Source organism: Peromyscus californicus, unplaced genomic scaffold (assembly GCF_007827085.1).
Source record: "Peromyscus californicus insignis strain IS unplaced genomic scaffold, ASM782708v3 Scaffold_6__1_contigs__length_162567912, whole genome shotgun sequence".
Lineage (NCBI taxonomy): Eukaryota > Metazoa > Chordata > Mammalia > Rodentia > Cricetidae > Peromyscus > Peromyscus californicus.
In genome coordinates, this window is record NW_026294584.1 from 52,672,244 (window position 1) to 52,695,075 (window position 22,832).

A 22,832-nucleotide genomic window follows, 5' to 3' on the forward strand; every position below is an offset into this window, starting at 1 on the left:
GCTAACTCTCACATTTTCAATGAATCCATATTTCTTATCTATGCTTTGCCATGTACCTTGGTACCTTTTCTTAGCACGGCATGCCCTTCTTGCTCCTCTCTGCAACTACTTGCAACTCCTCCAATTCCACCCCTCTTCCTCCCTGCATTTTCAGTTTGGCTCTCCCACCCTGTTCAGCTATTGGTCAGTCAGCTTCTTTATTAAACCAATCACAGTGACATATATTCACACATTGTAAAGGAATATTCCATAGATTAGTTCCTGTGTTTTCTTTTAAAGAGAGTATGTGTATTTATACATACATGCACATGAGTGAGTACAGGTACCCATGGAGGCCAGAAGTGGGTATCATGCCTTGGAGATAGAGTTACATGTGGTTGTGAGCCATGTAATGTGGGTGCTGGGACTGAAATCAGATCCCCAGGAGAGCAGAACATGCTCTTTAGCACTGAGCCATCTCTCCAGCTTCCCTGGATTTTCTTAATATAGGCTTATCATCTGCTACAGGTTAAATCTCATAGCAATTTACATGCTTTGTGACAGTCTATGCACAGAACTAAAACTAAGGAAGGGCATTACTCCTGATGTTATCCCACACATATAACAACACACACACACACATACACGATAAAAATTTTTTGCCATCACTTTTTATGTTCTCAGAGTAGGTCTTGCCTGCTTGCCACCCAAAAACCAATATTTGGAGGCTTGGTTGGACGAAGTCAAGTTTATTCAGGGTCTCATAATCATATGTTCTGTTTGGATATAACTCCTAGGACAGGTTTCCTGTTACATACAAGGGCAAAGAGTCCCATATGTTAGCACAGAAGGCAAGTTATTAGTCATATGTGATGCAGTCGGGTCACTAAATTCAGGTCTATCCTTGATAAGTATCTATTCCCATATTAGACTCTTGAATTTGGAACACCATAGCGATTCTCCAAAGTGAGCTTGGCAGGCTAATGTCATAACTTAAAACTGCATATTCTGAAAACATACAAAGCCAAACTATAATGTACCAGGGAAGACATTGTTGGAAACAGTATTCTCAATGTTACCAAAACAAGACAAAACCAAAAACTCACTAGAACATAGCAAAAGTAACCCTGCAAGGCAATGCCTTTTTGTAAAAAGAACGTGCATAACCTAAACTGGCCTTGAAAGTACAGTAGGGCAAGAAGTTCACTTGTAATTCTAACACAGGTGATAACTTTGACTCTTGGTGAAAGATTAACCTCACAGTCTGCCTTGTTTGGCTAATTCCTAAGAGATGCAAAGGAAGGAGGCGAGGGGTCAGTAGCTTGTCATCAAGTTCCCAGAATGAAAGGCCTCTGTGTAAACAGGTTTCCCAGATGATTAAAAGATTTTACAAGGTAGAGATGTTTGGAGTATTGGCTCTTCATGTGCTAGCCACCTTTTATAGAAAAAAACCGTTTCTCACACCTCAACAATTTGGGGATCTTAGGAGTGAGTCAGAGAGGGTTGGAGTCTATCCAGGTTTGGACAAAGGCAATATTGAGAGATAAAAGCCGGCTAAGGCAGGAGGATTATTTTGTTAATGGCAAGTGGAGCCTTTGTTTCTTGAAGGGAATCTAAAGTGGAAGAAGAATGACAGTTGTTTGGAATGATGACGGCAGGCTATCCTACAGTCCCAGTGGCTCAGAACAGGAAGGTATGCCTTAAGGGGATAAGCTTGAATAGTCATGATCCCCTCCCCCGAAAAGGGACGAGTGCACCAGCGCAGCTACACAGTTCGACATGTGCTTATATTTGTGCTACAGCTTCTTCTGCCAGAATATTATTACAATTGAGGTCAGTTCTCAGGTTTGCTACCACCTTGGTGGTCGCTGGTATTAAGTGGCCTACCCTCACGTCCTCGTTTCTCTGCTTGCTTATTGCAATAATAACAACAGAAGACAAAACTGAGAATCCCGTGCTGGCTAAGAATCAAGGAGTCAGGAACCTTCACCCCTATTCCTGGCCTTACTTATTCCGAGATTGCAGGGTTAGGTTCTTCATCAGGTGATCCTGATGCCACTGCCACCGGTCCATGTACTGCGATTTAACACCCTGGCTGCCAGTTAGTCATCAGGTTTCAGAACAATACTGGAAGAAAGATCTTACAAACATTGCATGGTTCAGAAAGGATTTAGGCCATTAACATGGGCCCACAGTGGCAGGGACACCCATGAAGGCGCCGCCTACATGAGCCAAAGCAGGGAGCAGCAGCAGCAAGGTCAGACAGGAGCACTTTGCCAGGCTGCGTCACGAGACAGCCCGAGATCCTTCCGAAGGGCAGCCTGTCCGCCCGTTAGGCCGGAGTCTCCAAGGTCCGCCAAATAGAAGCTAGAGCCGCCACAGGCGCCAATAGGCCTGATCATGACCCTTGCGGCCCACCATCCGCCCAGGTAGAGACCGGCGGCGCCGTGACGTCACGGGGCGGGACGTGGGGAAGTGACGCATCAGGGGTGGGAGGGCTGGAGATCGGTCTCCGTTCCCAGCTAGTATGTCTGCGCTGACGCGGCTGGCACCTTTCGGTCGCATCGGAGGCCGTCTGCTCCGGGGCTGCCGCGCGCGGGCGGCTGGAGTCGGCGGAGTCCGTCAGTGAGTGTCGGGTGGGGTTGAGGGCTCGGCTGGCTCGAACCACCAGCGCCACTGGCCCGACGCCGTCACCTTGAGGCTGGCGCCCGGGCGGGTGCGTGCGCACTCTACTGCCCCCGGAGGAATGCTGGGTCTTGTAGTCCGCCTGGACCGAGACAGTGACTTTAACGAGATCGGTGGCGTGGAGGTGATGGGCTGGCACGGGAATCCCAGGGGAAGGCATGAACTAGGACCTGAGTGATAAGAATCCAGCCACGCACGGTCCCCGGGTCTGAGACTTTCCGTGCAGCCGGGCAGTGGAGGTCAGGAGCGCAGGGAGACGGGTAGAGATGGGCTCTCAGACAAGTGCGGGCCGGACGGGGAGTGCCCTGGAGAACTGAGGACTTTCCTTAACAGTCCTGGGCAGCCACGGGGACACCTTAAGGCAGGAAGGTAGTAAGTCCGTTATTTTTACCGTTAGGTACATTTTTACTTTTAAAATTTGGCACTTTATTTGAGACGATCACTCTAAGTAGCCTCGACTGGCCTGGAACTCGTTATTTAGACCCGACTGGCCTCGAACCATAAAATTCCGCCTGCTTCTGCGTCCCCCCTCCCCCCCAGGTGCTGGGATTAAAGGCGTGCGCCACCACCGCCCGGCTCTCGTTGGTTTATTATATTACTCTTTCATCTATTTATTATGGTACTACAGCTTGATTCAGAGGCCTAATGATTAGACAACTTGTCTTGGGTTGGAGTCTATGAGTCTCCTAGCTGCCTGCATGGACTCTTTATGAATGTCAGCCTCAGTAATTGCTTCCCAGGCATTTGTGCTTGGTTAGTAATGCTCGAAAATGGACTTCTTGTTTATTTTATTTCATTTAGCATCCTATTTTTTTATGTATATGAGTGCTCGATCTGCATGTATGCCTTTTGCCAGATCCCATTATAGATGGTTGTGAGCCACCATGTGGTTGCTGCAAATAGGACTCAGGACCTGGAAGAGCTGCTGAGGCATCTCTGCAGCCCCCCCATGTTGTTTATTTTAGTTGGAGGGTTTTTCAGAGGGTCTAGTTAGCCACAGTGCATTTAGCCTGGTTTGTAGCGTGACATAGTCATCTAGGTATTTGTTGAAAATTTAATTTCTTTTTTCTTTTCTTTTTTTTAAGATTTATTTATTTATTATGTATACAGCATTCTGTCTACATGTATGCCTGCAGGCCAGTAGAGGCCACCAGTTGCTGGAAATTGAACTCGACCTCTGGAAGAACAGCCAGTGCTCTTAACCTCTGAGCCATCTCTCCAGCCTGAAAATTTGCATTTCTTAATCATGATAATAGTTGTTATTGTTTTTCTCTCCCTAAAATTATTGTCTTTCATCCCTTTGTTCAACACCCTTTTTTCCACTTTGGACTGGGGATGTTGCTTAGTTGTTAGAGTGCTCGCCCAGCATAGGTTTGATCCTCTGCACTTCCCCAGAAACCCCCTATAAAGCAGAGGGTGAGGTGACAGAGATCTGTCACCCCGGCATTTGTGGGGTAGAGGCAGTGGATCTGAAGTTCAAGATCATTTGTGCGATGGACCATGTTCCAGGCCAGCCCTGATACTTCCTAATCAGTGGCTTCCCTGTTTTAGATCATAGTTAGAAGGTCACTCCTGTAATAACAAGATGTGTAGAGTTGCCACGATGGGTTTGAACTATAAGCATAGCATGAAGCAAAGCTTACTTTAATGAAGTTTACTGATTTGCCACTTACATGCCCAGTTTGCAGCTAACGTCTGTGGATGAGGAAATCTGTTGTTACATTGGGTTACCCAGTGTGGCTTGTTTACATAAATCGATATTGGTGTGCACAGCTAGATCTTGAATAATTAAGCAGTGCCACCTGAGAGTGGCTTAAGTAATAGGTAAGCAAGTCCTGTGATTCCAGCGCTGGGGCAGCTTTGGCAAAGGATGAGGAGTTTGAGCCTAGCCTGGGCTACACAGGAATATCCTGTCTATAAAAGAATAGAGCATGGTGATAACACTCCTTTAGTCTCAGCATTTGAGAGGCAGAGGCAGAAGGATCATGAGTTCCAGACTAACTTGGGATGAATAGTGAGTTCAAGGACAGTCTGTGCCCCATGGTGAGTGGATGGCTCATTAAAAGTCACCTCTCACACCATTGAGCTTTCATTCAGAGCCTTCCAAATGAGGGTGCTATAGCTTGGGTAAATATTACACAAAGATGGACTGTTGCCATCAAGCTGCTTTGACGACGATTGGAATCCCGATGAAGGGTTGTTTTTATGTTGTTCTTTGTGTCACTGGGTACTGAGCCCATGGTAGGCAATCACTGTACCATTGAGCTACATCCCCAGCACATGAGTTATATATTTGTTTGGTTCATAAAATGAAAAACAAAAACGGAAAAAATAACTAGGGTTATTTGCTTATAGGCAACATTCTTGGGCTTTGTCATCAAAATACATGTGTTCAATTTATGAAACAGTGAATCACAGCTTTTGTCGCATAAGTTACAAAAGTTACAAAAATTCAGATAACAGCTAATGGTCATAAGTCCAGTGTGGTACCTGCACATGGTGAATACTCAATAAATACCTGCCAGCAGTCTTTTAGAATGAAAGAGAATAATAAAAACAGCCCCAGCTTAGTTCACTGGGGAAAAACAGGAGCTGTAGAACCTGAGTTCCAATGCCAGCACTCAGAGGACAAGCCAGGAGTTGCCTTCTGCACGAGTAACCCAGTGTCTGTAGGGGCAGAGTCCAGAGGGTCCCTGGGCCTTGCTAGCCACTGTCCTAGCCCCAGGTTCAGTGGAAGACCTCCTCAAGGGAATGAGGTAGAGAGTGATTGAGCAAGACACTTGATGTCCTCTGCTAGGAAAAGAGACAGCAGGGAAGAACCATGGGAATATTGCTGTTTACAATGAACCATACATTGGCCTCTTGTCAGTACAGCCAGTTTTCCTGGTCCCCATTTTTAAAGCAAGCTAAATGAAAAACCAGTATGGGAAGGAAGTGGGAGCTGGTCGGTCTGTATTTTGGTGTAGATGAGATGTGCTAGCTTCAGTTTTAAAGATGCATCTGAAAGCTGAGCTGACTCTCTGCTCTGGAAATGCACTAAGAAGCCGTTTTTCATATTGCTTTTTCTCCTAGTGCTGGTGATGGTGTGCACATTCCGCCCAAGTACAGGGAGTTTCCCCACCTTACCCGAAACCAGGTGATCCAGGCTGAGTTCTTAAGCTCACTCATGTGGTTCTGGATTCTCTGGCGCTTTTGGCATGACTCGGATGCTGTGCTGGTAAGTGTGGGAGAATGGTTCTAGTCCTGATTTGAGAGCAGGAGAGGGAGATGGCATGGCTAGCTTAGCTTGTGTGTAGATATCTTTTTCTGTCCAGGTGTATCCCTTTACCACCATATTGTCTTGTTACCTAGTGAAATGTTGTTTTTGGACCTGTTTACGTGATGATGTACATTTGGGAGATCTGTGATTTATGGTTTCCATTAGGTTGCCAGGTAGGGGAGGGGGGCTAGAGGTAATTCCTTTATGATGGGTGAGTTAACATTTATCTTCGTTTGTAGGTTAAGTTTCACATTTAACTTTTCGTTTGAGCCAGGTGTTTTTCTTCTTCTTTTTTTATTAAATTTTTCATTCATTTCATATACCAACCATGGTTTCCCTTCCTTCCTCTCTTCCCATTCCCTCCCCCACCTCCCGTCTACCTCACTCCCCATCCACTCCCCAATCAGAAAGGTCAGGCCTCCCATGGGGGTCAGCAAAGCATGGCACCTCAAGTTGAGGCAGGACCAAGCTCCTCCCCCTGTATCAAGGCTGGGCAAGGCATCCCAGCATGGGGATTGGGTTCCCAAAAGCCAGCTCGTGTGCCAGGGACAGGTCCTGATCCCACTGCTAGGGGCCCCACAAACAGGCCAAGCTACACAACTGTCATATACATGCAGAGGGTCTAGATGGGTCTCATGCAGGGTCCCTATCTGTCAGTCCAGAGTCCATGAGCTCAGATCAGCTGTCTCTGGGTTTCCCTGTCATGATCTTCACCCCACCCCCCCAGCTCATATACTCCCTCCTCCCTCTCTTCAACTGGACTCCCAGAGCTCGGCCCAGTGCTTGGCTGTGGGTCTCTGCATCCACTTCCATCAGTTAAGGATGAAGGCTTTCTGATGACAGTTAGGCTAGTCACCGATCTGATTATAGGAGGTGGCCAGTTCAGGCACCCTCCCCATTATTGCTGGGAGTCTTAGCTGGGGTCATCCTTGTGGATTCCTGGGAATTTCCTTGGCTTAACCCTAAAATGTCCCCCTCTATCAAGATATCTCTTTCATTACTCTCCCCCTCCCTCCGTCCGGCCCCCAACTCAACCAACCCGATCCCTCATGTTCCCATCTCCTCCCCTTTACCCATTCCCCCGCACCCCTCCAAATTTAATTCAGGAGATCTCATCTATTTCTCCTTCCCAGGGAAACCCATGTGTCCCTCTCAGGGTCCTCCTTGTTAGCTAGCTTCTCTGGGGCTGTGGATTGTAGTCTGGTTATCCTTGGCTTTACATCTAATATCCACTTATGAGTGAGTACATACCATGTTTGTCTTTCTGGGTCTGGATTATCTCACTCAGGATTTTTTTCTAGTGCTATCCATTTGCTTGCAAATTTCATGATGTCATTCTTTTTTACTGCTGAGTAATACTCCATTGTGTAAATGTACCACATTTTCTTTATCCATTCTTCAGTTGAGGTGCATCTAGGTTGTTGCCAGGTTCTGAGCCAGATATTATGTAGCCCAGGCTGCCCTCAAACTACCCATATCGGTAGGACTGGCCCTTAACTCCCAATCCTCCCCTCCCTGCCTTCCAAGCAGTAGGCAGGCACCACCACACCCAGCATTAAGTTCTTTTAAATGTCGAACATCCTCTTCTCTGTCCAGAGCCCAGAGCAACCAGATTGGGGAGTACTAGATAGAAGTTAATTTGTCTTGAGAAGGGGAGTTAGTGGTGACTTTCTCTTATCCCATCATTTGTCACATTTACACGGACTCCTGTTTGCTAGGAAATTACATCTTTAAGACACTGAAATCTTGAGGTTGGTTGAGCATGAATGAGTTCCTTGTGGTCTCATTCTCAGCACTAAAAAAAAAAAAAAAGCAACAAAGATGGGCATTGAAATTTATAGGTCCAGGACACTTTGAATTTTAGTAAATTTGGGTTTGTTTTCAGGATAGGTGAACAAAAATCCTCCAATTTAAATAATTAAATAATTTAACAAAACTGCTGGCAATATTGTAGCTAGAGTTTTCCTGCCTGGCCCACAGTCAGGACAAATCTCTCTCACCCGCCAGTCCCACACCACAGCCCCTCAGACCCAACCAAGTAAACACAGAGACTTATATTGGTTACAAACTGTATGGCCGTGGCAGGCTTCTTGCTAACTGTTCTTACAGCTTAAATTAATCCATTTCCATTAATCTATACCTTGCCATGTAGCTCGTGACTTACCGGCATCTTCACATGCTGTTTGTCATCGTGGCGGCTGGCAGTGTCTCTCTGACTCAGCCTTCCACTTCCCAGCTTTATTCTCCTCCTTGTCCCGCCTACACTTCCTGCCTAGCCAATGGCCAATCAGTGTTTTATTTATTGACTAATTAGCAACACATTTGCCATACAGACCATCCCACAGCACAATATGGCTCAGCAAGTAAAGGCACTGTAGTCAAGCCTGACAACCAGAATTCCATCCTGGAATCCATGTGGTAGGAGGAGAACCGTAAGTTGACCTAAGTTAACGGTCCTCTGACTGTCCAAGGTATGCTGAGGCATGTAGGCAAATACCCACGTGCATGATAAGGAAATGTAAACAATACACAGGTTTTTATAGGTTCAGAACCACCAGGATGCTCTGCTTCTGTCCTCTTAGAACTTTTCTGTGCCCTTGCTTCTCAGGAGGGAGCTGCTTGGGCTGCACATTTCCTGCTGGAAACATCTGTATTTCACCATAGTTGGGTCGTCAGGAGTATTAGGCTGTAGGTAGTAGAAGATACTGCAGCCAGATAGGTCTCCAGGTCAGGAGTGCTTCCACCTGAGGCTCCCGAATCTCAAAGTAGGAGTTAAAGGCTTTTGAAACATTTTGTTTTGCCAGGACTATGAGAAATTGCTGAGATAAGGAGTATATATGCGTGTATATCTGTGGCCTCCATTTCCTCCTACTCTTCATCATAAACATACTCAATGACTTAGGCTGCCACCTCTGAAATTTCAAGCCACTGTGTATAATGAGCAGATTGAAGTGGGTTGAGTCATTGATTAGTTCTCATGTATGGCAGGTGCTGGCTATAGTAATTACTGCAGTCAAGTCTTGGAACTTAATTAGCTGCATTTATTATTACAAACTCTTGACTTTGTTTTCTTTTGACTGGTTGTCACCAGGGCCACTTTTCGTACCCAGATCCTTCACAGTGGACAGATGAAGAATTGGGGATCCCTCCTGATGAAGAGGAGTGAGAGAGCATAAACTCAACTCTGTACAAGTAAGTATGCCCTAACGTCTTGTTTTTTTTTTTTTTTTGAGACAGGGTTTCTCTCTGGGTAGTTCTGGTGCCTGTCCTGGATCTCACTCTGTAGACCAGGCTGGCCTCAAACTCACAGAGATCCACCTGGTTCTGCCTCCTGAGTGCTGGGATTAAAGGCGTGCGCCACCTCCGTCCGGCTTGTTTTGCACTCTTGATCGCCTTAAACATGCATATCCTAACAGCCACAGGTCTTAATCTAATTTCTGCCTAACCATTTTCACATTGCTAGCCTGCACCCCCTTTATTATCTTCTTTCTATTGATCGTATATTAAAAACAAGTATCTTTAAAGTTAGGTTACAGTTTTTGGTTGCTATCCACTCATTGAATAAAGATGGATGAATTCTGCATGGTCAAGGCTCTGGGTCCATTTGCCAGTGTAACCAAACCGAAACCCCAGGCTTGCTGGTCTGTTCCTGCAATTCCAGCACTCAAGAGGTAGAGGCAAGAGGATAGGAATCAGATAACAAGACTGCAGAGTGAGTTGGGGCCAGCCTGAGCTAGGTAAGACCCTGCCTCAAAAACAAACAGCCTGGCTGTGGTGGCACACTCCTTTAACCCCAACACACTCAGAAGGCAGAGGCAGGTGGATCTGTGAGTTCGAGGTCAGCCTTATCTGAGAGTGAGTTCCAGGACAGCCCGAACTACACAAAGAAACCCTGTCTTGAAAACCAAGACAAAAGAAAAGAAACCAGCTATGTGATGTTTCCTGGAATATAGTGGTTGGTTAGAGTTTATGGTCTGTAGCTGTAAAAGCATGCCCTACTCTTATTTGGAATTAACACTTTAATGACTGGACTAGGAAGGGTGATTTTGCTTTTCTCTTGAAAGGCTATTCAGTCAGAGCTCCAAAGAAAAAATGCTTGAATAATTGGATAAACAAGATTATGGACTTGGATTAGTAAATGTAGTAGTTCTTAAAACTTGCTTTTCTTTCCCTACAGGAACAAGGTGAGAAGTTTCAAGAAATTACAGCCTTCATATTTAAAGTTGTAAATTAAAGTGGTTTGCCAAGGATGAGCAACTGAGTTGTTTCTGGTGACAGCTGGCCTTCATTCTGTTCTCTAACTGCTTGCTGGGCTAAGTGGTGTGTGCCCTTTCAGCTCATCCTCGTGGGTCCCCTATGATGTAGGTAGCCGTTATCTCTTTGAGGCCCATAGGAACAGGAGATAGTTTCTTGTTTAGCATCACACACTGGTGAGTGGTTAGGTTATGTCTGACTCCAGCTTATTTATTTATTTTTTTTAGGTTTTTCGAGACAGGGTTTCTCTGTGTAGTTTTGCGCCTTTCCTGGAAACTCACTCTGTAGCCCAGGCTGGCCTCGAACTCGCAGAGATCCGCCTGCCTCTGCCTCCCGAGTGCTGGGATTAAAGGCGTGCGCCACCCACCGCCTGGCCTGACTCCAGCTTATGCATGACTTAAGTACCACGCCTCTCCTTAGCTCCTGCCTTAGTTACATATGTGTTGACAGGTGATATGACCGTATAGCTGCTGCAGCTTGCTTGTTGCCCTAGAGGTTAGGGGTCAGCAGAGTCCATTCTTTCCGAATCTCCTGTAGGACTCATAAGCCATGCCTAACTCGGAATTTCTTAGTACTGGGAATAAGGGTAAGATTTCCTACTTTTTCCAGAATTTTGTTCCAGGGTATTTCGCTTTCTGTGGCATCATAGCAGTTATGAGGAAGATAGAATTTTCATCTATCTACAGAGAAAAGTCTGGTGTAACATAGCTTGAGGACCTAACTACTTCATTATGTTTTGACCAACTTAGCCTTGGGAGTACAGTGCCAAGATTGATTGAGAGGTGGGGATTGGGGTGTTACACACCTATAGTTTTTCTTTTTTTTTTTTTTTTTCTCGAGACAGGGTTTCTCTGTGTAGTTTTGGTGCCTGTTCCAGATCTCGCTCTGTAGACCAGGCTGGCCCTGAACTCACAGAGATCCGCCTGGCTCTGCCTCCCGAGTGCTGGGATTAAAGGCGTGTGTCACCACCGCCTGGCTTACACACCTATACTTTTAGCATTGTGGAGAGTGAGGCCAGAGGATTGTACCCATCTCAAAATCACACAGACAAAAGGATTCTGTTTTTAGAGGGCTTTAAGAAGGAATGACAGGTGATAAGTCAGTACTTGTGAGATTTGCTCAGAGCTTGGATGATGTACTAAGGCGTTTTAACTGTACCCTGAGTAAGTAGGATTTACAGGAAGTGTGTTTAGGAACAAGGTGACCCATTAAGGTCTAGATGAAGACCAATTTCGTCTGAGAAACAGCCTACTGTGGCTGTGAACAAGTAAGGAGAGGGTGGGAATAGATGGTAATGGTTGCTCGTTTGTGTTTGACAGTAAGTATCTTGACCAATTTGTGGCAGGCTTCGAGCTGGAATGACAGGGTTTCCTGTAACATACAGTTTTCTACTTTTTCTTCAGTTTCCAGAGGTCACAGTAGCAGCAGCAGCTGAAACAACTAGAACAGCTGTCTTTTTCACTGGCAACCACAGTAATCCCAGCTGTGGCACTGGGGGCACTTCCATGGGCGATGTGTTCACGTCTGTGTGAGGGTGAGCTGTGCTTTCCAGGTCTCCTTATCTTCCCACTCCTTATGCATAAAGCCACCTAGAACATGGTCTACAACAGTGAATTTAAGCAGGATAATCCCCTTAGTTCTTTTCTTTAGAAGCAAAGAATTGCTTAGTAGCAAACTTGAAATATTCTTTTGTTTAGAAGAATGTTGGAATCCTCATTTCCATGTTTGGGCTGGGAAACTGATGCAAGCCAAATGTCAAAAACTCCCCAACCTGCTCAAAGAAATGCCCTCTACATGGCTGTATAGCACATGAGAAAATATTTAAATGGAAGAGGGTCCCAAAGAAACATTAAATATAGCCATGTTTGATGGTGACATATAATGGAAACTCAAAGCAGATTGTCACACAGGCCAGACGACGTGATAAGCATGTGTTAGTTCATTAAATCTTCACAGTACTATTTCTGTTTTATAAGATGGAGTTGAGTAGATAGGTTGGAAATTTGCCAAGCCAAAACTTAGGTCCTGGCTGTCCGGCTGTAACTGTAATATGAGTACAGTCACTCTTCTTCAGTCAAATCTTAGTTTTTCTACATGATTCAAAGTTCCCAAACAGTACTTTCTGTTTATTCTAGTATGTGGACTTAAAACATGACCAGTGGAGTCAGGCCTGATGGCGTATGCCTTTAATCCCAGTGCTGAGGAGGCAGAAGCAGTCGAATCTCTGTTGAGTTCGAGGCCAGCCTGGTCTACAGAGTGAGATCCAGGACAGCCAGGGCTACACAGAGAAACCCTGTCTTGAAAAACCAAACACAAAAAGACATGGCCAGTGGAGACATCCCAAACTGGTTTTACAACCCACTCATGGGCCTCAATGTACAATTTGAGAGAGAAAGCATCCCAAGCTCTGGAATTAAATTGGCCAGATCTGATCCTAAGCCTACCTTTTATTTGCTGAGTGTGGGCAAAGTACTTATTTTAATCTTGTGCCTTAATTTCTCTATTTGTAAAGTAGCTTAGACCTATGGCTAGCACAAGGAAATAATCTCTAGAGCAGTGGTTCTCAACCTTCCTAATGCTGACCCCTTGACATTTCGTTGCTATTTCATAACCGTAATTTTGCTACTGTTATGAATGTAATGTAAATATCTGTGTTTTTCAATGGTCTTAGGTGACCTGAGAAAGGGTTGTTTGACCCCCAGGTTGAGAACCACTGCACTAAATAGAAGCAATTATTTACTGTTTGCAATTAATATTTTTTAAAACATTTTATCTAAGCTGGGTCTGATTTTCACAGGAAAGCCCACACATGGAGACTAAGCTGTAAACTTTTCACAGATGTGGTGCCACTTCTCTTCAAAAACAAAACCAAAGAACAAAACAAAAAACCCAAGCAAGTTTAGGGGCTCTCTTACTGGCTTCAATGAGTGCTGAAAGTGTATTCCAAAGTAAGTTTTAGCGTGAAGCTTGGTAAATAGCTAGGTCTTTGTAAACAAAAGATGAGGAATGACTCACGGCAATAGTGTAGTATGCTTCTGTAATTTTACTAGTTTCCTATGGCGTCTTTAATAAGACAAGTAGATAATAAGGCTGAGATAAAGCATTATATAAGAACACCTGTTAAATGCTATTACAGGAAGACATGTCATTTTTTTTTTAAGACAGGGTTTTTCTGTGTAGTCTTGGCTGTCCTGGGATTCACTTTGTAGATCAGGCTGGCCTTGAACTCAGAGACCCACCTGCCTGTGCTTCCCAAGTGCTGAGATTAAAGGCAGTGTGCTACAGATGTCATTTTGTGTGGGAGCCCACAGAGGTTTCCTAGTGAGATCTGAGCTTGCTTTACCCAGCAGGGCTGCATTAGGGGTTGGCTCACCAGGTGTTTAGGATGGTCTGTACTTGGCTGTGCTGCGGGGAGGTCTTTTGCTCTACCCTTTGGCATTCCTTTAAAAAGCCCTTTAGAAGAGACAGAAGGGGCTGATGGGTTTTGACCCAGGCCCTCCCGAGGCTGTCCTGTGTTTCTGTCTCTCTCCTCTTATTTTTATCTAAATATTTCTTGCTTCTGCCTGCTCAAGAGTACCCATGGGGAAAAAGTGGGGGCAGGCCTCCCACAATTTTGGTTTCACTTGTCCCCAAACTATTCTCTAGAACAAGCTGGCTCTTCTGCTTTCCAGTGCCATCTTTCCATCTACAGGATAGAAGTGTGTGCTGTCCAGGAAATGTCAGTAGGCTAAGCTGCTGTGCTGACCTACCTCAATAGCCTCCACTTTCTCCACTTCTCAGTGACTTACCTGGTTGATAAAGACAACAAGTGTAAGTGGAGCATTGTCTGGCAAGCATCCTCTTCTGTGAACTCTCTGTTGAGAAGTAAACACCCATTTCCATTTAGGTTTCATCTTGTCCTGATGGTTTCAACACCATTGTGTACTGATCTTGGGTTCTGGCTGCATAGACTTAGGTGAGGCATGTCCTTCAGAGTTTCTTGGGATTAGTATTCTCTTTTTAATGACTCTCTATTAGTTTTGTGAGTTTGGGAGATTATATATAACCCAGACAGTAAGGTATGATGACCACAGCCCTTTCAGAAGAGCTGGCATGGGAGAGTTCTTTGTAAAAGCATTTTGAAATGTAAGTAAAACATCCATATTTTGGTGACAAATATTATAGAAAACTTCCATGTATGACACATTGAAAAGCAAAGCAGTAATAACTTGTAATCAGGAATGGTCATTTAGAAAACAAGTTCATAAATACAGAATAACTTTTTCTTCAGTTGAGAAAACCATAGTTCAGAGAACGCTAAGTCCCGACAGCATCTTTAGGTTAGAGACACACATAGTGTGGAAAGGTCAGAAACAGATCCCTGAAAGCCTGCACCCTCCTGGCAATTTTTCTGTCCTTTTATACTGTTCTTAGAGGGTTTCCAGGTGTGTAGTTTTAAAGTCATCTTTTTTTCTGGAAACTGGTAGTTTGTTTTGTCTGAAGATATTTCAGGTGTTTTTCAAAATAAAGATTCTGAAATTAGATACATAAAGTCGGCCCATCCGGAACCATCCCTGAAAACATGTTCAGCTTCAGATGTGTGTGTAGAGTCTGGTACTACAGAAAGTGTGTGATTGCAAGCTGTGTCACAAAGGTTTGTTTTTGAACAGTTCTGAGATAACTGAGATAATTTCTACACACCAGCTTGCCTCTTTTTGGAGACAGGTTTTCTCTGTGTAGCCCTGGCTGTCCTCAAACTCAGACATCCACCCACCTCTGCCTCCCAGCTGATGAGATGAAAGGCCTGAGCCACCACCACCCAGCTAAAATTTTAAATTATACTTTCAAGTATGTGGTTACACAGAGAACAGTTACTTTAAGCCAGAGATGCAGAAGGTCAAACAATACTTGAGGGTCATCACCAAAACTTGATAAAAAGACTATTACAAGTTGGCTAGACCATGCAGGAATCTGGCCAACTTTAACTTCTACCCATCAAGCAGCAATCAACATTTTGAAATAAAATGTGCATTTTAGCTTGGACTGTCAATAGCCAGTAACTACTATTATTCGATGTCAATGCTAGAAAATAATCTTAAGATTTCTCCATGCAGTCAATCTTTATTATAGCAGTATTCGCATATTCACATCAATTACATAGCACTTTTTTGGCCTTTTTTTATAATACAGAGTTTTTAAATAACTTTACACAGAAATAAAGTTCTTCAATTTGATTTTCAGCTATCTTTTTATTTAATTCTCCATGCTTTCTATCCAAACTGAACAATATTTTCCATTATACAAATTTACATGAGAAAAACTCCAAAGTACAAATGAAGGGACCTGAGCAGGAAAGAACTAAGTAATAGGAAGTAGGTATAGAGAAGAAAAAAAATTCAAGCAAACATTGAGGAATACGGGATAAGAGGGAGACATCATCCATTTGATTGAAAATAAATGTCTTTTTCTTATGAATTGAAAAATAAGCTTTAAAAATAGTTACTCCATTATAATTTTTGCAAAGCAGGTATAGAGAGGTTTGTGGATAATGAAAAAGTTCCCCTCTTTTCACTGGGCACACCCCAGACTCCAGAGAACCTTTTCAATGCTTGAGTGGAACTGAGGTGACAAACCCAAACCTCTGGCAATTACAGACAAGAGGAATGTGTAGGAGTTGCCATAGGTTTGGGTGGTGAAACAGGAGCCGTAACTCACTGCAGTTCAAACATGAAGCATTCCCTCTCCTCTCCCTTATTGGAGACTTGTCCTCAGACCAAGAAGTACATATGACCATTTAGAGTGAGGCTTGGTAGATGGCTAGGGTTGTCTCCTTTTTCCTGGTCTAAAGCCAAAGAGTGGTCTATTTAATAGAATCCAAGAGACATGATGAGTGGTGAAGTCCATCCCCTGATCAGTTAGTTGTATGACTATCTTAGGAGAGGCAAGTGCTGTAGAAGCAAAGGATCAGAAGTACACCCAACAATGGGAATACCATAAATTCTGCTACCGGGACACAGTCCTTCAAATATGGTGACATGGAAGCCAAACCAATGCTGTATTGTGGAATGGCCAAAGGAAATGACCCAAAGTGTTTTCAAATAAAGGGAGAAAGAGTACAGCATACACACACATACCTGGTATGTAAACTAATACAACATGAAGATAAATAAGACATCAAGGTTAGCCGCTTATACTGGTAATTAACATGAATAAAAAGGCCTATGTTCACATAACTGGTTTTAGTCAGCAATGGAACATCATACATTAAATGTATTAGAAAGGAATGACTTAAAAAAAGTTCACAGCTTAGAATAAGAAGCACATTTATTGCACTCTTACATTGTATTTCAGGTGACTATAGTTCATCTCCCACCTTTAGTTTTTTCCTAAGTCCCAGATTGAAGTGTCACCCTACCTTATTTTGGTCCATTTTCTTCCATTTGTGCCTGTCTGTGAGCTTTCTAGTCTGCAGTTTCTTCCTATGTAACTCATAGCCCAGCCAAACACACATGGGTCTTAAAACAACAGTGATTTTCAAGGCAAAAATAAGACTAAATCAATCACTCCCATCCCCATTCCAGCTCTGTAAACACACTTCACACACTTCCCGTCTGTCTCCCCTGTGTACACTGTAGATGGGAACCAGCAGTCATGGGTGCTGGCTAATGTACTCAGCCTGCCAGGAAAAGCAAATGATTTGCACAAAACATTTTTTGATACTCACAAGAATAAATATATTTCAGTTCTATTCAAAGAGCACTTCAATCTACAGAATTCTCTACAAAAAAATGCACCACAAAAAACAAAACAAAACAAAAAAACAACACCACACTGGCTGTTGTCCTCATGCACAACTGGTTATATCACTGCAGTTAGTCAAAACGGCTAAATAAAAGTAAACAATTTAGTGATACTGATTGAGTAATTAATAAAAGGGATAGTTGGAGTTGTGGAGACTGAAATAAAGGATTCACCTTTATCACTTTACTAAAGTGGTAACTAGGTGTCCCTAAGAGAGAGAGAGAAACAGTGAGCGAGAGTTTTAACTTAACATTTTATATAAATGTGGATAAATGTGGCTCAGTGGTAGGATCCTTGCCCGTGCATATAAGGCCCTCGCTGCACACCCCAGTGAAAAGAAAAAAAAGGAACTGTTAATGTTTCCTTTCAAATGACAAAAATTAGATCTGAATTTCAGTTTAAGTATCTCTGCCCAAATGGAAGTAGAAATAAATTAATCTGAAACTATTAAATTATTGTCTGGTGTACTGACAGAACAAGCATCTGGCCAGCATCTTCAACTCTACCAGAGCCAGCAATTAGGACCACAAATACACCAACCACTTCAGTCCCTTCTGGTATCAGCAATTCATCTTGGAATCTGAGTGAAACAGCTAAAGGACACACTGGGGAAAACATTGAGTTTCTTGGGGCTAGTGAGGAAAGGATGCAAGAACCACAGCATGGAGTGTCCAGTTTATATGCACTGGCCAAGTCTTTCACTACTCCAATGTCCCTTTACAAAAGACACTCGCAGAGACAGCCCTGTCTTCGCCACGCACCAGAGCACTCAGTAGCACTAGCCAACTTCATTTGCAAACAGGTCTTGGGAGGCAAGTTTACACTTCAAACTCTGAACACTCAGTGTCTAGGTTGGCAGCATTTCTCTGGAAACAAATCAAATCTACAATGTGTTTTTTCTCATTGAGTTAGAACATGATTGCTGCCCAGCACACACTACTTCAAAACTAAACTACAGCAGTATCTTAAAATGTCAAACATTGTGTATAAAAGTTCCATGCTTTGAAGAGCCTATGGGAGTAGAAAAAGTTTCTCTAGAAATGTCACTGAACTGTATTTTCAACCTAGTTGCTCTATGTGGTAAATATTTCTGGCTATACTAGGGATTATGTGCTTTAAAAAAATAATTTTGTTCATTGAAAATTTACCATTTTCTCATGTTTTTTGATGTGATTTTGGCTATAAACTCTTTAGTGCAGTTATCTTCGCAGTCTAAATTGCACTCTAAAAAATATTAACACAGCTGAGTTAAACCAGACTGGCTGTTCTCTTCATAAATCACTGGTTTCTGCTAAATGTTAGCTTTTTATTGCATCATGAAGGCACAGTAAGATCATTTGGCAAATTGTCAAGGTATTTTTCTCGAGCCTCCCTACAGTGTTTCACCCCTGTAAGCTACCTGGTGTTTCTACTCACAGTGACCTTTTCATCTCGGGCTGTGGTTTTAAAAATAGCTTATTGGCTGACATCTGCTGGTCAAGGTGCTGGTATTAGAGCACAACAATGCCAACTTAGACAAAGAAGAGAATCTTATAAAAAGGGCATCCTTCTACCCTCTTAGCTGGGCAGTCTCTTTAGATGAACATCTGGGCATGTGACAAAGCTGTGGCCAACTCACTGTGAAGGTATACTGTTTTGCCAAACCTACTTACTGAAAGGTAGAATTATATCATGGTTAGCAAAGTGTTACCATAACTATTTAACTTCATGCAACTGACTGAAGGTTAAGATTCTGAAATATATTAAACAGACTCTGGCACCAATTCCAACAACAGATACTCTGAGCTACACCTTTAAAGAAAAAAAAAATCTTCCAACAGTATCACTGCTTAAATGTATAATGCCCTTTAGGACAAAACGAGTGCTCAACTACAAGTACACATAAAAGTTAAAATCTTCTATCATCTTCATGTTCTAGAGCTCCTGACTTCTCATACTTTAAAATAAATAACTGTTCATTACCTCATTCTGAGGAGGTAGTTTTTTGAAGAGGTCACCTGATCCCTGCACTGTGTTTCCAACTAAAGCTAGATGCTGAGGTTTGCAAGAGGCTGGGAGGTGGATGTGCGGTAGGGACAGGTGAGATCTGAAGAGGGACAGACAGCAGCTCTGACAGTGCCTGACAAGACATCACGTGATAAAAGAAGTGGGACCGCACCAAGACTGAGGAGTATTTACAAGGTTTCTGGTTGACAGTGCTGAAGTCCTGAATTACATCTTTATGTAATTCCTTCTCCTGTACCAGCATAAATCTAGCATACAGTTTATATCAGATCATCTTTGAGGATGCCTCATTATGCCCTCCCAGACCTCACATATGGACTTAAGAGATGGGCTGTTCAGGAACCAGAATCTGACAGTTACACAGAATATTTGCTGAAGATGCATGTAAGTACAAATGACCACACTGGATACTCTAGTCACAAATTCCTTCTATAAACTACATTTTGAGGTTAATAATATCTCAGTGTCAAAAGTTTGGGTCCTGTAGCTTAATGGTGAAAAGGTCCATCAGGAATACTACATATTTAAAAACAATTCTATATAGTTGCTCTCAAACCTTTCCAAGACTTCACTCCTAACCCAAACAAAACAGACCTCAGGAAGCACTGCAACCACTTCATGGCCCGACAGCTCCAGCCTTACAAGACAGTGAAGCAGCCACATTCTGTCTATACAATTACTCATAAAGTGCTCTGCACAAACAAGGACTTCCTTGTATTTCCTTAGGAGCTCAACAAGATTATCTGCAGTCTAAGCATAAAAAAAAAAAGAAAAAACCCACAAAGGATACCTTTCTCATGTTTGTAAACAAGAAGAAAAACGTATCAGATAGAAAATAAGGAAGGCTTAAATATTTATTTCTACTTTTTATAATCTCTATTAAAAACATCTCGCAATCCCCTGAGCCTGGCTTCTGGGCACAGCTTCATTTAATATCAACTCCACTTTCCCTTTTCAAGTGAGATAGCAACCTACATTAAAATGAAAGTTAGAAGGGTCCCTTTGCATTCTGTCTAGACCACTCACATGCTAAGCTCCCTCCTTAAGCTTGCTGGGTCCCCTCTTCCAGCAAGGAGGTGGCCCTGCACCAAGGCATGCCTGGGAGGCTCTAACTCCTCAGCAGGACCTAAATGTACATTGACGGCCAAAGCCTAGCTCTTTCTAGCTAATCCTGGGTAAAGGAAACAAAGCCATGCTAAAAAGCATTTAAAAGGGTAAAAATGCCTTTCAAAGAGTGGCACATCATATGCAGAGGCTATTTTTCATATCAGCATGAATCATTTTCATCTCAGTTTCTAACATTTTTAAGGTACTCATCTAAGACTTAAAAATGCATTGCTGCTAACTGATTAATGGGGATTCATAAAATTTTCAATAGCCTTTCTTTGATGACAGATATTTGAGCAAAAATCATCTAGCTGTTTTGTATAGGCTTAAATATATAGTGGGATCGTTATAATTTGAAACTTGAAATAATTTAAAATTCCATTTTCTTTTAGATTCCATAGTATTTTTTTTTCAAGTTCTTGGCTATAGTGTAGTTGCTAAGTCATCTCTTTTAATTTGCATTTCTAAATTCAAGATTCAAGATTCCTGGATAAGAGAGGTACTGGCCATTAATATATCCAGTCACTTTCTTTGCTACTATGGTAATTTATTACCCTTAAAGCCAAGGGAAGCTATAACTCGGTTATACTTTTGATCTGTGCAAAGACAAGATTTAGGGTTCTATAAAAAAAAACCGATGACAGGCCTCACACCTTCCTGCAACTCCAATGTCCCTAACAGTTTTATTTCTATCTAGGGAACTCAGCTACCAAATTACCCAACCTTCTGAAGACCAGGCTTGGGAAAAAAGGAAGGAGAATGACTGGAGACACCACCATTTTTATTTTAGGTTGCATATTATAGATCAAAGACTAGAAAGAGGATGTAGGGTGTAGTGTAGACGTTAAGTTGGAAGAAACAATGGGATTGTTAGCAAAGATGTTAGTGTGGATCCAGCAAGTACCATTAATTTAAAAAGTATAAATAACTCATTATGCTAAGACTCCCCACAATTTTAGGTAAAGAAAAGGATAATAATCATTCTTTAAAAGTTGCTTACAATTAACAAAAATATAATTTTCAGGATATATATTCTGGTGGGAAGTATTCTTTTATTCCAATTAAACCTGAAAATTATTTTCTTTTATTAAAAATAAAAATAGACAAAAACTCAGAAATTAAAACCTGTACCTTACATTTAAATTACACTAATCTCTCACATTCAAAACTGTCAGTAAGCAGTTTTGTAGGCTTTTAATTAGATGCTGTCCATGGCATTTTGTGCCCTGGACAAGGTAGCCACATAAGTATTTGGTGACTGGAAGAGCTGAGAGGAAGCTATGGACTGTATTTTCCTGAGAATTTGCTACACTGTGGAGGAAGCAATCCCCCAACCCCCATCTCTATTGCTGGACCCAGTGAGAAAGAAGGCAATGTGTGCCAGCACTGTCCAGCCCGAGTGCTTAGGCAGAGCCCAGGGAGCCAGGCAACCCGAGGGGAGAGAGCTGGAGGTGAGGAAGAAGATGCAGCATCCCCCTTTCTCGGCCCCCAACACAGGCTCTCCTCACCTCTCACCCTCCACTGAAATTTAAAGAGCTTCACTGTGACGTTTGGTGAGGACTGAACAGGCGCTACACAAAGGGGATGCTGCATTTACTCCATCCCTCAGAAGTTAACGGTGGTGGATAGGGAAAGCACTCCACAACACATCCCAGAACAGGCAAGAACGATGCTTGGTGATTGAAATCGCCCCATCAGATGACCAGCCACAAACTGATCTGGTAGTTAGCAGGGCAAAGTTGACTGGCAGACTTTCCATAGCAGATTTCCCAAGCTGCAGCAGCAAATTCTTTCCATCATGCCTGACCACCAAAAGGGCAGAATTCAGGGTCTCTCCTCTTTCTTCCTGGGAATGGGCAGACTTGTGTGCACGTGACATTTGTGTTGAAGAAGAAACACGGGCAGCAGAGAATTCTGGTTCCTAAAACATTCTTCCCTCTTTTGTTGAATAAGAAATTCCACTCTGTTCCACACGAGCTTAGGCATTAAAAATTTTGTATCTTTTAGAAAAAGATGTGAGGAACAGAACTGTGTTTTGATGTTAACAAACTGTATGAACACAAGACATGAAATAAAGAGCAGATGCTGCCATGATGGAGTGGTTACTTGAAGGCTGCAAATTCTCCTGTGGAGGGAGGACAAGAGCTGATTTTAAAAAGTTATCTCCAAAGAATTTCAAGATAGAAAAGGCTCACTTCAATTTCACTGAAAGGTGACTAGTTAAAGATATTACAAACCTTGTAACACAGTCACTAGTTGAAACCTCAATTCATTGGACTCCACAAAAGAACACAAGTGTATGTGCATGCCATGTGAAGATCAGCTCAACTGTATCAAGAAAATAACAGCTGCAGGGAGTTTCACAGCTGGATGTCATGCTGCAGTTCAAGCCTCAAATTCATAGTGCAGGCAGGTGGGCCCCTCAGCACACAAAGTCTTCCTACCTTGCCTCCTCAACTGGGATTACAGGTTCTATGCTACCTTGCCTGGTCCTAAATAATTATTGCTAATGACTGGTAGACTGAATCTTAAGATTACATGTTGAGAAGGTCAGCAAGGTGGTCTTGACCATGCCATTCTGGGGCCTCCTCTTCCGCTTGCTGAGATTACAGGTCTACCATTTTTCTCAGCTCTCTAAACAAGTTTTAATAATTACGGTTTGCTTTCCTACTCTGCATACAGCTAATTGGACTGTAGACACTCTTTCCATCAAAGAGTCTTCTTAATGAGTAACTAACCAAGGCACCGTTGAGCTGAAAGACCA

At 42.9% G+C, this 22,832-nt stretch overlaps 2 protein-coding genes across 8 annotated transcripts in view; one reads left to right on the plus strand and one right to left on the minus strand.

The window, feature by feature from the left end:
* Positions 1 to 2,445: 2,445 nt before the first annotated feature.
* Ndufb2 (NADH:ubiquinone oxidoreductase subunit B2) lies at positions 2,446 to 10,176 on the plus strand. Its single transcript, XM_052720375.1, has 4 exons — positions 2,446 to 2,604; positions 5,737 to 5,881; positions 9,015 to 9,115; positions 10,101 to 10,176. Exons 1-3 carry the CDS (start codon positions 2,507 to 2,509, stop codon positions 9,087 to 9,089), a joined length of 318 nt encoding a protein of 105 aa, XP_052576335.1. The 5' UTR covers positions 2,446 to 2,506; the 3' UTR covers positions 9,090 to 9,115; positions 10,101 to 10,176.
* Positions 10,177 to 15,251: 5,075 nt separating this feature from the next.
* Positions 15,252 to 22,832, minus strand: part of Braf (B-Raf proto-oncogene, serine/threonine kinase) — a 141,899-nt gene continuing 134,318 nt past the window's right edge. For all 7 annotated transcript variants that reach the window (XM_052720369.1, XM_052720366.1, XM_052720364.1 and 4 more), the window contains one exon: positions 15,252 to 22,193. In XM_052720369.1, the coding sequence (XP_052576329.1) occupies positions 22,171 to 22,193 (23 nt within the window). In that variant the 3' untranslated portion in view covers positions 15,252 to 22,170. The remainder of the gene's footprint in view (positions 22,194 to 22,832) is intronic.

Bases quoted from the DNA above. Each gene is read 5' to 3' on its own strand.
- Ndufb2 (XM_052720375.1), top strand. From the start codon at position 2,507: ATGTCTGCGCTGACGCGGCTGGCACCTTTCGGTCGCATCGGAGGCCGT. The intron at 2,605-5,736 runs GTGAGTGTCGGG...TTTTTCTCCTAG, and splicing joins GGAGTCGGCGGAGTCCGTCA to TGCTGGTGATGGTGTGCACA. The intron at 5,882-9,014 runs GTAAGTGTGGGA...GGTTGTCACCAG, and splicing joins ATGACTCGGATGCTGTGCTG to GGCCACTTTTCGTACCCAGA.